The sequence below is a fragment of the Rhinatrema bivittatum genome, chromosome 12 (assembly GCF_901001135.1).
Source record: "Rhinatrema bivittatum chromosome 12, aRhiBiv1.1, whole genome shotgun sequence".
Classification (NCBI taxonomy): domain Eukaryota; kingdom Metazoa; phylum Chordata; class Amphibia; order Gymnophiona; family Rhinatrematidae; genus Rhinatrema; species Rhinatrema bivittatum.
In genome coordinates this window covers 75,088,087-75,101,201 of record NC_042626.1, presented here as the reverse complement: position 1 = coordinate 75,101,201, position 13,115 = coordinate 75,088,087, and the positions used below count along the sequence as shown (strand labels likewise).

At 50.6% G+C, this 13,115-nt stretch overlaps 1 protein-coding gene across 2 annotated transcripts in view; it reads left to right on the top strand.

The window, feature by feature from the left end:
- STARD3 (StAR related lipid transfer domain containing 3) overlaps positions 1–10,144 on the top strand; it is a 56,247-nt gene extending 46,103 nt beyond the window's left edge. For both annotated transcript variants that reach the window (XM_029573022.1, XM_029573021.1), the window contains exons 13-14: positions 7,626–7,719; positions 7,957–10,144. In XM_029573022.1, coding sequence (XP_029428882.1) covers positions 7,626–7,719; positions 7,957–8,067 — 205 coding nt within the window. In that variant the 3' untranslated portion in view covers positions 8,068–10,144. The remainder of the gene's footprint in view (positions 1–7,625; positions 7,720–7,956) is intronic.
- The last annotated feature ends 2,971 nt before the right edge of the window (positions 10,145–13,115 follow it).

The window sequence follows — 13,115 nt, the reverse complement described above, 5'->3', positions numbered from 1 at the left end:
CTCCCGAACTCTAGGGCAGTGTTTTTCGGGGGACAGTCTTGCTGGGCTCCATGGGTAACCGCATGCTGTGATTCATGGTCGGGCCTGCCGAGCGGTTTCTGCCCACCTCAGGTGTGTGTTTCGGGTGGTGAGGGGCCTTCCCCTCCCCCCTCAAAACACTGACGCATCTGGCCTCCTTCCGCTTCCCATATGATTGCTGTCTGGGACTGGGTTTCCCGCGTCCGGTCTTCGGCCTCGGCCAGCGCGGGAACGGCCGCTTTAGGTTCTCCAGCAGACTTGGCAGCGCTTTCGGGGTGGCTGGAGGAAACACCCCCCCCCCCCCCCCCCCAGCAGTTTTCCCTAGTGTACCTGGGCCCTGTAGGGGGGCAGGGGAGCCTGGATGATGTGCTGCCAGTTGATTTAGCTTGGTCGGAGGGCACTGGGCCTACGGGATCTGCTCCTTGCAGTTTCTCCCCGGAATTTATTTTACTGCTCTACCGCACATTTTTGGCACAGCAGGAAAGGGTCAGACCTTCAGCTGGGGGGAATGGCCCATCCTCCTCCCTCCCCAGCCGTTCAGGCGGCTGGGTATGGCTCTATTTGGTCGCGAGGTACTTTGGTCTCTGGGGTGCAGCATTTACTGGGGTCCCCTGCGGTTGGACGGGAGACGGGGGGGGTTCTCAGGGGCTCTCGAAGACTTCTGGGGATACAAGGCTCATCTTGGAGGGGGTTCTGGCCCCTAATCGTGGGGCGGAAGACCCAGATGTTGCGGACCCGGATGCTGCCAATACAGATCCAGAGGGACGATGTGGCTGATATGCTAGTGTATGGGGACTCTCCCAAGATTCTTTGTTTCGATGGGAGGAATTGGCCCCCTTAATTCTGCTGGTCCTCAAGGAGCTCAGTTTGAAGCTCCCTCAGTCGGATTCAGACCTAGATGGGGTGGAACTGGTTCTGGATGGGACTCGTGGTCCTCCCTCAGCCTTTCCTTACCATAGGTCCTTGCAGAGGATGGTGGACCACGAGTGGAGTTCTCCGGACGCAGGATTACCGGTGAGCCGAGCTATGTCAAAGCTCTATCCCTTACCCGAGAAGACATTAGAGCTCTTCGCTATACCGAAAGTGGATGCTGCGGTATCAGCTGTCACCAAGAAGACGACTATTCCAGTGGCGGGGTCCGCGGATTTAAAGGATGTCCAAGACTGTAAGCTGGAGATTCACCTCAAGTGGATCATTGAGATTTCTGCTTTGAGCCTTCAGGTGGCTATTTGCTCCAGCTTCATGCAGCAGGCATGCTTGCGTTGGGTGCAGCAACTGCAAGGGGACCAAGCTGGTCTTGCGGAAATCTTGGAGGCTTCAGTGACGTATGTAACTGACACGTTGTATGACTTAGTGCGGGCCTCTTTATGGCTTATGGCTTCTGCAGTGTCGGGCAGGAGATTATTGTGGTTGCGGCACTGGTCGGCGGATATTTCGTCCAAATCTCAGTTGAGTTCCCTGCTGTTTAAGGGCTGTCTCTTGTTTGGAGAGGACCTTGAGCAGTTAATAAAACAGTTAGGGGACAACAAGGTCCACAAGTTGCCAGAGGATAGGCCTAAGTCCAGACAGTCCTTTCAGTCTCTGGCCCATTTCCATGAAAGCAGAAGGCCTCGATATGCGAGGGGGGGTAACAACCCCGCAGAGGCAGTTTGCGGGCCGTGGTCAGTCCTGGGCGCAGACTTTTCGGGGAGCTCTAAGGCCCTTTAGAGCCCCCTCTGAAGGTGTGGCTCTGGGGACAAAATCCTCCCAATGAGGCAAGGCCGGCCCACTCCATCATTCCCTTCTTAGGGGGGCATCTAGCGCTTTTCTACGAGGAGTGGGCCAATCTCACTCAGGATTAGTGGGTGCTCTCGATCATGAGAGACTGTTACGCTTTAGAATTTGCTCGTCCCGTCCACGGCCTCTTCTTGGTCTCCTCTTGCGATTTGTTGACAAAGCGATTTGCAGTTCAGGAGACCTTGGATAGGTTGTGGAGTTTAGGAACTGTGGTGCAGGTTCTCCCGGAAGAATGGGGCACCGGGCAGTACTCTGTTTTTTGTGGTTCCCAAAAGGAGGGCACTTTTCGGCCTATTCTTGACCTAAAAAGAGTAAATGCAGCACATGGAAACCCTAAGGTCAGTGATTGTAGCAGTTCGCAGTCGGGAATTCCTAGCTTCCTTGGATCTAACGAAGGTGTATCTTCATATCCCCATTCGTCTGGATCACCAGCGTTATCTGAGGTTCATTGTTCTCAGTCAGCATTTCCAGTTTCAGGCCCTTCCTTTCGGCCTAGCCACGGCTTAGCCACGACCTTCACCAACATCATGGTAGTAGTGGTGGCAGCCTTGTGGCATGAGAGAGTTCTGGTATATCCTTATCTTGAAGATTGGCTCATCAGAAAAGTTGGAGGCCAGTTGTCACTCAATGGTTAGGAAGATCATTCAACTCCTTCAGTCGCTGGGCTGGGTGGTGAATTTCGCCAAGAGCCATCTCAATCCGACCCAGTGTCTCGAGTATCTGGGAGCCCAGTTCAACACGAGCGTGGGCAAGGTGTTCTTGACAGATGAGAGAGTGAACAAATTACAGTCACAGATCCACAATCTATTGGTGTTGCAGGTGCCCAGAGCTTGGGACTTTTTGCTGGTTCTGGGATCCATAGCTTCCATCCTTGAGTTGGTTCTCTGGGCTTTTGCACATATGAAACCATTATAGAAAGCTCTGGCACAATGGAATCCACTGTCTGAGCTTTTTCATTAGCCGATATTGCTGGATGTTCCTACGAGGGAGTGCTTCTCTTGGTGGCTCCAAATGTCTCACCACCTTCGGGGGGGGGGGGGGGGTCACTCTAGATGTACCAGATTGGATCGTTATTACCAAAGCCAGTCTGGTTGGGGGCAGTTTGCCAGCTTCAGTTGACTCAGGGTGTGTGATCGCCGGAAGAGTGCTCCTGGTCTATCAACCGCTTGGAGACAAGGGCGGTGCGATTAGCGTTGCTGGCCTTTCTACCGATGGTCCAAGGTCATTCAGTCAGAATTCTGTCAGACAATGCGATGACCGTGGCTTATATCAATTGACAAAGACGGTAACCAAGAGCCGATGGTAGCTTGAGACTCAGGAGTTAATGATCTGGGCGGAGGCACAACTGACCCAGATAGCAGCCTCTCATATTGCGGGCAACGAGAATGTCCAGGTAGATTTTCTAAGTCGCAGTCTTCTAGATCCGGGCAAATGGGAACTGTCAGTCAGCGATGCAGCTCATTCGCATGAAGTGGGGTTGTCCACATGTAGATCTGATGGTGTCTCGCCACAATGCAAAATCCCCCCCGATTTTTCAGCCACAGACTAGACTATGGAGCCGAGGGAGTCGACGCTCTAGTGATTCCTTGGCCTCAGGGAGTTCTACTTTGTGTTTCCTCCGTGGCCTCTGGTGGGAAAGGTTTTGTGCAGAATAGAGAGTCACCTGGGGATGTCGTATTGTTGGCTCTGGAGTGGCCACGTCGCCCGTGGTGTGCGGATCTCATCAACTTGGCCGTGGACGGTCCGATATGGTTCAGTCACCTCGCTCATCTGCTCTATCAGGATCCCATATTTTTTGATCAGGCAAATTGCTTCTGTCTAGTGGCTTGGCTTTGAGAGGTGACGTTTAAGGCGAGGGGGTACCCAGAGCTTGCTATTACTACCCTTCTGCATGCGAGGCGCACGTCTACCTCGTTGTCTTACGTCGGAGTCTGGAAGGTTTTTGAAGTTTAGTGTGTGGCCAAAGGTGTTGCTGCTTTGCGGGCTTCAAGTCCCAGATTTTATTCTTCCTGCAAGATGGATTGGGCAAAGGCTTGGCATTTTAACACTCTGAGTTCAGATAGCGGCTCTTGAGCTTTGTGTGAGCCACCTTTTAAGCCTCTTCGTAGGGCGATTTAAGGATTTGACTTTGAAGGTTGTTTTCCTGGTAACCATTTGTTCAGCATGAAGAATATCAGAGTTGCAGACTTTATCTTATAGGGACCCATTCCTACAGATCTCGGATTTAGGGGTGTCCTTATGGATGGTTCCATCTTTTCTTCCCAAGCTGATCCCAGCTTTTCAAGTTAATCAGACAGTCGAACTTCCAGCTTTTCCAAATTTGGATGCATCTTCTCATGCGAAGGAACTCAGGCGTTTGGATGTTCGGAGGGCCTTATGGAGATATCTGGAAGTGACCAATGCCTTTCGGAGATCTATTTGTTTTGTGGAGCGGCACGAAGAAAGGGCTCCAGGCTTCTAAAGCTACCATTGCAAGGTGGCTCAAGGAAGCTATTTGGGTCAGCCTATATCCTTAAGGGCTGCCAGCTGCTGGACGGTTTTACAGGTTCATTCTACTCTATATCGCAAGCGGCCTCATGGGCGGAGGCTCAGTTGGTGTCACCACAAGAGATTTGTCGGTCAGCTACATGGAAGTATTTGCATACTTTTTCGAGACATTATCATCTCTAGACATCTGGGATCTGGAAACTCATTCTTTTGGCGAGAGTGTTTTTGCCAGCGGGACTCTCCAGGTCCCACCCCAGCTAGGGGGCTTTGGTACATCCCAGGAGTCTGGACTGATCCGGATATGTACATGGAAAGGAAAATTGGTTCTTACTTGCTAATTTTCGTTCCTGTAGTACCACAGATCATTCCAGAGCCCGCCTACTTGATGAAGGTGGAGAGTCTTCCACTCAGCCGTGCTCTTTTTGCTATGCAGATTTTTCTTCAGAGCTTTAACAACTGTTTTCAAGTTTTTTACAAATTTTGCAAGTGAGTTTTTGTGCTTGGGTACATATTAATACTGAGGAACTGCAGGTGGCACCAGTGCTTATTAAGCAGTATCAGTTAAACTTTCTCTGTCTCCATCTGCTGGAATGGATGCATAAACCCAGGAGCCTGGAATGATCCGTGGTACTACAGGAACGAAAATTAGCAGGTAAGAACCAATTTTCCTTTCTCATGGAAGGCGGAGCAGCCTTGAAGGGATGCTCATGATAAAAAGATTGTCTATCCTTAAGCAAGCATTTGAAGCAGTGGCAGTGACCTTGTGGATCGCTTCTTCTTGATCCTTGGTGGCTTGCTCTTGTTTGTTTCTCTCCGAGGAGGTTGATGACTCTGGGGTAAACGCCAGGGCAGTTCTGTGATGCCACGTTCGGTTTCAGGTGCTGCGCTTTGGTCTGGCCACCGCTCACAGAACCTTTTCCAAGGTGATAGTATTTGTGGCAGAGTTGAGAGAGGATGAAATCCTGGTACACTCATATTTGGATGACTGGCTGATTCGAGCCAGATAGCCAGAGGAGAACCACCGGGTTACTCAAAAGGTGATTTCCCTGTGCAGCAGCTTGGCTGGGTGGTGAATCTAGCCAAGAGCAGTCTTCAGCCTACTCAGTCACTGGAATATCTCTGGGTTCGGTTTGACCCAAAGCAGGGCAAGGTGTGCCTGCTGGAAACTCTAATTCAAAAGTTGCTAGTTAACTTCGTCTGTTGAACACTCTGCACCTGACCGTATGGTCTTACCAGCAGGTACTTGGCTTAATTGCAGTGACCCTGGAAGTGGTATTGTGGGTGAGGGTGCATATGTGTCCTCTTCAGTGGTTGGTGTTCCACCTTCACGGAGCGGAAGGATGGAGGGCTGCCATCTCCAAAAAAAACCCAACAACAACAACAAAAAAACAGGGGTGGGTAAGAGTATGGGGTAAGGGTGTGGCCTGCTTGTTGCAGCGGTTGCTACCCCTAATTGAGCTGGATGTTCACTTGGATGCAGATCCGGCGCTGCTCTCTACATTGGTGGAGGGGAATTAGGGCTGGAGGGTACTGGAAGCCAATAGTAACAGGTGGGAGAGAGAAAAAGGAAAAAAAAAAGATAAAGTGTGAAGCTTGCTGGGCAGACTGGATGGGCCGATTGGTCTTCTTCTGCCGTCATTTCTATGTTTCTTCAGCGCTCCCTACTCTGTGGAACCTGCAGTCTCAGGACTTTTTGATTCAGCTCCACCTGCCGATGGAGGTCTCCTTCCAACCACAGTGGTGGCTGTAGGTGGATCATCTACAGAAGGGAGTTTCCCATTGGATTAGCTAGTACTGACTAATGTGAGCCTCCAAGGTTGGGGAGCTCACTGTCAGGAGCTGATGGCGCGAGGGTGCTGGAGTGCAGAAGAGTCTCGCTGGTCTATGTGTGGATTTGGAGAATGTTGAGGCCTGGTGTGAAGATTGAAGTACTCTTCATTCCTTGTTCAAGATCCTGCTCTTTTTGGAATTTTTGCAGGATGGCTTGAATAAAGGCTTGGCTCTCAATTCCTTAAAGGTACAAGACGCAGCTCTCACTTGTTTCAGGGGTCAGGTAAATGGTGGATCCTTGTTGGCTCATCCTGATGAGGCCCGTTTTCTGAAAGGAGAGAAAAATCTTCGTCACCCTTTGCACCTTCGGTGCCCTTATGGACTCTTAATTTGGTTTTGGATTTTTTTGTCAGGCCCTGCGTTTACACCGCTGTGTACTCTGTCCTTGCGGTTGCTGACCTTGAAAACTGTGTTTCTTGTGGCAGTAAGGTTTCTGAACTGCAGGCCTTGTCTTGCCAGGACCCATTTCTCCAGGTGACTCCAGGGGCGGTACAGCTGTATACTGTTCCTTCTTTTTTACCAAAGGTGGTCACCGAGTTTCACTTGAATCAGTCCATCTCCCTGCCATCTCTGGACAGAGAGAGAGAGGTAGAGGAGTATCGGCTGTTGCAACCCTTGACTTTCAAGAGAGACATTGTCAGGTATCTAGAGGTTACTTGAATCTTTGCTGAAGTTAGATCACCTGTTTTTCCTTCATGATGGTTCTAGACAGGGAGAACCAGTTTGCAGACCTACGATAGCTCACTGGATTAAGGAGGTAGTCACGGCTGCATACGTGGATGCTGGAAAGCTGTTACGTAGTCAGGTTAGGGCTCATTCCACTAGGGCTCAGGCAGTGTCATGGGCAGAAGTTAGATTGTTGTCGCCCATCGACAGCAATTGATGGCAGACAACATTGATGCTAAGAAATGAGAAATAAATATTCGCCTGATAATTTCCTTTTCTTTAGGAAAGTCAGATATAGAAACATAGAAATGATAAATCCAGCTTCTTTCCCTTGGCTGCCGAATGATTGCATAATGATCCTCCTGTGTGCTTACGTGTTACAGAGATTACTGGTAAGTGTTACTCTAGTCCCTAGACTAATATTACATTCTTGCTGAGCTCAATGTTGCCTGTTGGCTGAGTATTGAAATAGTTATCTGTTTTTAATCAAATTTTTTGCTAGTCTGTCCACAGTTGGCTTTTGAAGAAATTACTGGCAGGCTGATGTCACTGCAGAGGTATAATTACTGTGACATCAGTATGCTCAGTCTCCATCTGCTGGTAGAGGTTCATAACCCACTTGTTCTGGATTCTTCTGATTGTCCTTAAGAAAAGGAAGTTATCAGGTAAATAGTAATTTCTCATTCTCCCTTGATCTCAGTAGGCCATTTGTTCCATATAAAGGGAGAGTAATAGCTAAAAGCTACCTTCCTAGTTGTCAGTTCATCTAGATGTTCAGCTCTCCCAAGGTCAGCAATGGTTGTGTGTGTGCTTCATTCATTGGTCAGACTCTTTCTTACTTTATCCAGGGGAGAGAACGGTCCTGGAGGTTTTGTGGTCCTGAAGTCTTCCCGGAATCCCACAGTGTGCACATTTCTGTGGATATTGAACACAGACTTAAAGGTAAGGCTCCATCAGTAGACCCCTGCACTCAGCCACTGGCTATCAACCATGGCTTTCTTTAAGAGAGCAGAACCATGCTTGGCCTGTCCTGCTAACAGCACTAGCAAGGTCTAAGGATACCAGAAGCCTTCACCACATGTGCAGGGCTCTGAGGATGGCGGCATTGCGCTAGCAGGGAGATGGAATTCTACAGCTGGGGCTTCGAGGTGCTTTTCATGGTTTTCTCTCTTCTCCCAGGGTCGACTACCTCGGTACCTCATCCACCAGAGCCTGGCTGCCACCATGTTTCAATTTGTGTATCATCTCCGACAGCGGGTCAATGAGGTTTGCTGCAGCAGTGCTCCGTAATACAGGCCTGCCAAGTGCCCTCGTCCTGCTCCTCCTGAGGAAGCCTCTTCAGCTGGGAGGAATCTGTGCAGAACCGTTACAGAGACACTGGAAGAGTGCAAGCAGGGACTTTCCTGAGTGGACAGATGGCCAGTAACCCTGAGAGTCTCAAACTCCTTGTTTGCCTCCAATGACTGAAACGTGTTGAAGGCACCACAAGCCTTGCAGCCGCTGCAGTGTTGGAGCCTTTCATGGTGACAAGACCTTATTAATTGTGCCAAAGTGCCTGTACAATGGGGCTCATTATTTTCTCACTAACCTGGCTGACTGAGTACCTTGTTTTTCAGTGTTGCGACTTGCTCATGCCTTGTCTTGAGTTAGATGGTTTCGGATCTGTCTTTGCAAAGAACAGTGATGTGGCCGGGGCTGGGGCAGTTTCTTGGCTTCCTGGGTTTGGAGAGGCAGGAGATGTTCTTAGTGTGAAGACGGAGCCATAAACAAGGCTTCTGCACATGCCGGAGCTCTCTCGTCCCTTTTAGTGGCTGCTGACTGCATTGGATGCATTATGATGTGCTGTGAGTTGGAAAATCTGACAGCAGTCATGTGAAGTCTGGGGACATAGCAGGTTTTGTTGCCAGTCGTGTTATAGTGGGATGAGCGGTGGGCTCTGCCCCTGGCCTCTTATATGTGTATTATGGAGAGGGAAGTTAGCCTTGTGCTTTTGGGGCATCTCCAGCTCCCATTCACTGACGAAGTGTATAGAACTCTGCAGGACTTGCACAGATGCTGTAGAAGAGCACAGTTACTTCACTGCAGGTTTCTGGCCATGGGTGTGAGACTGACAGATTACTTTCCAGTTCTAAATAAGTGCTTTTTTTTCTCTCCCCACTCCAATGCATGCTGTGCACACCGAATTGGGGACCAAGGCAGGCGGGGTGTGTACAGAACTTACTTTCAAACTTGCATCTAGCATCCAAGGGCTTAATGTCAGATTTGGGGTTGGAGGGGGTTACTTAGGAAATGGGATATTCTGGCCCTCTTATGAGTTTCAGGTTTGGTAATGGAAACTGACAGGACATTGTAAATGCAGAACGTTTTTTCTGACGATATGTAAGCTGTGATCCTTACAGATTCCCTTCTGCAGGGGATCTGCGCTCGGTAATTGTGTGTGTTCTTTGCATTGGGTGCGTGCTGGCTCCTGGGGGTACAAGTACCTGCAGTGATGGTGATTCCTGCTTACACTGCATCTCCAACCTCTGGCATTCCTAACAAAATTTGCTGGGTATCTGAGCACTAACCACAGGTGCACATAACTAGGCAATAGGTATTATTTATTCTATGTATGGTGTGACTATAGAACGGGCTGGCCTGAGGTCTATAGGTAGAAGCAGACAAACTTGAGGTGTGAGCTGTCTTATCACGGGTCTATAGCTGGAAGTGGTTTGTATTGGGATCGTGGCTTGGTGTTTGCTCATGTGCCACCTCACTCTGTTCTGTGGTTTAGGCCCAATGTCCATGCATCTTCAAGCCTTGCTAATGCCACCAGGCACTTTATTAAAAGCCCCATTGCCTTGATCCCTTTCAGCTTTGTAATCACGAAATTCTAATAAATTAAAGATTTATTAAATTCTAATAAATTAAAGATTTAAAGAAAGTTGTCCGTTCATTCTTTTTTTTTAATTTATAATTTTATTGCGCTGACAAAACATAACCATGAGAAAAGAACATTCCATATATTGGAAAGATTCTTACATCATTTTCTTGTAACATAGAACTCCCTGTTCCCTGTACGTACCTGGATCAGTCCAGACAGTGGGTTATGTCCCCAATCCAGCAGATGGAGTCAGCCCAAGCTTCGAGGGGGCGTCACCTTATATACTAGTACCCCCTCTGCAGGAGTTCAGTATCTTCTGACTCCAGCAGATGCGAGTAGGAGACTCAGGATTTCTCCCAGTCTTTCCACAGGATAGCTTGTGTTTCCTTGCTTCCTCTGTTCTTAGGCTTCTGCCTTGCTTCCCTTTTCTTGGGCTTCTGCCTTTTTGTCTTTGGATCAAGTTTGGTTAATTAAAAAAAAAAAAAAAAAAAAAGGGTCTTTCAATTTGTGGGGAGGCGTGGCTTCCAACATAACCATGAGAAAAGAACATTCCATATATTGGAAAGATTCTTACATCATTTTCTTGTAACATAGAACTCCCTGTTCCACCCCCACCCATGAGCTCACATAAAACTGTATTCTGTATAATCCCGAGGAAGGTACAGTAAATGAGGAAAGACACAAAAGCTTCATAGGTAATAAGAATACTTTTCCTAAGAGGCGGCAGCCTTTTCCCAGTTAAGATAAGGTGTTATGGAGTTCCGCTGTTACAGCTGCCATTCTGCAATAAAGATGTACCTTTTGTTGTATAATCCATAAGGATGGAATGTCAGTCTGTTTCCAATGGCTAGCAAGGGCTAATCTTGTTGCAATAAAGACTTGATGACATAATTGAGTTTGTGATTTATTCAATGCCTGATGAGGGTGGTGCAATAACATAAAACTAATTTCCCTGTACGTACCAGGATCAGTCCAGACGGTGGGTTATGTCCCCCGTCCAGCAGATGAAGTGAGAACAAAAACTCGAGGAGGGGGAGGTCCTATATAACCTCACCTCCCTTGCCTCAATCCTCAGTATCTTCTGACTCCAGCAGATGTGAGCAGGGGACTGACAGTCCCCAGCACCTGAGCTTAGGCTTTCTAGGCCCTTTGGGGCTATTATTTGAGGGATCAAGTATTTAGAAAAAAAAAAAAAACAGCATAGAAGGAAGAAGCAGCAATGTACCTTCCTTAAGACAGTCAGGGCTTGCTGACAGGTCTGCTTCCTTTTTTGTCTCGCCGCCTTCTTTCTCTCTCTCTTCTTCCTTTGCCTGCCAGTTTTTGGGGTAAGTGTCTGTTTTATGTTTGCAGCTTAATTTCCTTTTCATCTGGATTCAGGACCGCGCCGGATCGCTGGGGTGCATGCTGGTGGGGCTAGCCACTCCCCCACCCCCCCTCCCTCCTCGCTTCCGACCCGCAGCCCCGCGACGTTTCATTCCCCAGGGCTGTCAGCCGCTGGGAGGTCTGTTTTCCCTGGCGGCTCCTTTCGATCGGTGGGGAGGGGGTGATCCGCGAGTGCGAAAGTCGGCCTTATCAGGCGCGGAGTCTTGCACCGCACCAGCCTGCTTCTTGCCCCCCTCCGGGGACCTGCTATGCCGAGAGCGGCGTCCTGCTCCTCCTGCGGCCAGCAGGGGAGCCGGCTCTCGCAAGAGGGCCTTTGCACTAGCTGTCTGCCAGCCGAAGATGACAGCTCTCTCCAGGGGGACGATGGCAGGCGCCCGCGGGGAGGACCGCGTGGCACGGAAGAGGCAGGCCCCGTTCCCGCTGAGCGCGGGAACGGTGGCCATTTTGTTTTTGGATGATGAGGCCGGCATTTCGGAAGAGGAAGCTGGGGACCTGATTTCGGCGGCACCACCAATTTTAGCGCCGTTCATGGAGCCGGAAGCAAGTCTTCATGGGGGGGAGACCCCGGTTGGTACCGCCTCGGGGCTCCCCTCGTTTTCGCCCGAGTTTGTGGTGTTGATGCACCGGGCTTTCCTGCAGAGCAGGAACCTGTCACTGGATTTGCCTATGGGGCCCCTTCCCCCCCAAGCTGGCGTGCATGGTCCCCTCCCTGGGGGGGCTCCAGCCACAGGGCAGGGTCCAGCCACCCGTGGAAATGCTGTGCCCCTCCAGAGAGCCCTCTGGGCCTTCATGTGGTTTGCTCGCCCCTCAGGGGGAGACCCTTCCCCGGATCTGTCCGGGGATGATCCCACCCTGGCTTCCCAGGTGGAGGGTGACGATACGAGGGTCCTTCGCATCTTTCAGGCGGCTGAGCTGGATGACCTTATTCCCTATATACCACAGGAGATGGACATTGATGCCCCTCTTGAGCCCGTCGGTCCGGATCCCAAGGTGAGGAAGGGGGATCCCCTTCTGGCGGGTCTTAAGCCTTTGTCTAAAGCTTTCCCGAAGCATCCCACATTTTTGCAATTGATCTCCCGGGAGTGGGATACGCCGGAGGCCACGCTCCGGGTCGGTAGGGCTATGGAGAAGCTATATCCCCTCCCAGAGGAGTTCCTCAAACTGCTCAAGGTCCCGGCTGTGGATTCCGCCGTTTCGGCAGTCACGAAGAGTACCACTATCCCGGTCACGGGCGGCATGGCGCTAAAGGACCTGCAGGACAGGAAGTTGGAGGTATATCTTAAGAGAGTCTTCGAGGTTTCGGCGCTCTGGATGCGAGCAGCCATCTGTAGTTCCTTAGCGCAGAGAGCGGGCCTTCGGTGGGTTCAGCAGCTCCTCACCTCACAGAACCTGCCGCCTGCGGAGGCCTAGTAGGCGGATAGATTGGAGGCCGTAGTGGCCTATGGGGCGGACGCCCTATATGACCTCCTCCGAGTTCTGTCACGTTCTATGGTGGTGGCGGTTTCGGCCCGTCGTCTTCTGTGGCTCTGAAACTGGTCGGCGGATGCCTCGTCCAAGACCCGGCTGGGGTCGCTGCCTTTTAAGGGCAAGTTTCTCTTCAGTGAAGATCTGGACCAAATCATCAAGTCCCTCAACGAGAATGCGGTTCATAAACTCCTGGAGGATGGGCCTCGCTCCTCGAGGTCTTTCGGTTCCACCAGGCGCAGGTACTGGAATCAGCGCCGGGTTCGCACTACAAGGCAGCAGCAGCCTCCCCAGGCTCAGTCATCTCGTTTGCATAACTGGAACCGGTCCTTTCAAGGGCGCAGGCACGGCAAGGAGGGCCAGGGTCCGGGTTCCTCCTCGAAGTCGGCTCAATGATGCCAGGTAGACCCACGATCCGACTCCTCGGATAGGAGGCCGGATTGCTCTCTTCTACGAGGAGTGGCTCCGAATCACGACGGATCAGTGGTTCCTGAATATTCTAAGACACGGCTACGTATTGGATTTTGCCAGAGTGCCCAGGGACAGGTTCCTGTTCTCTCCTTGCGGGTCTCCTCTCAAAAGAAGGGCTGTTTGCCAGACCCTCGGACGCCTTCTAGCGCTGGGGGCG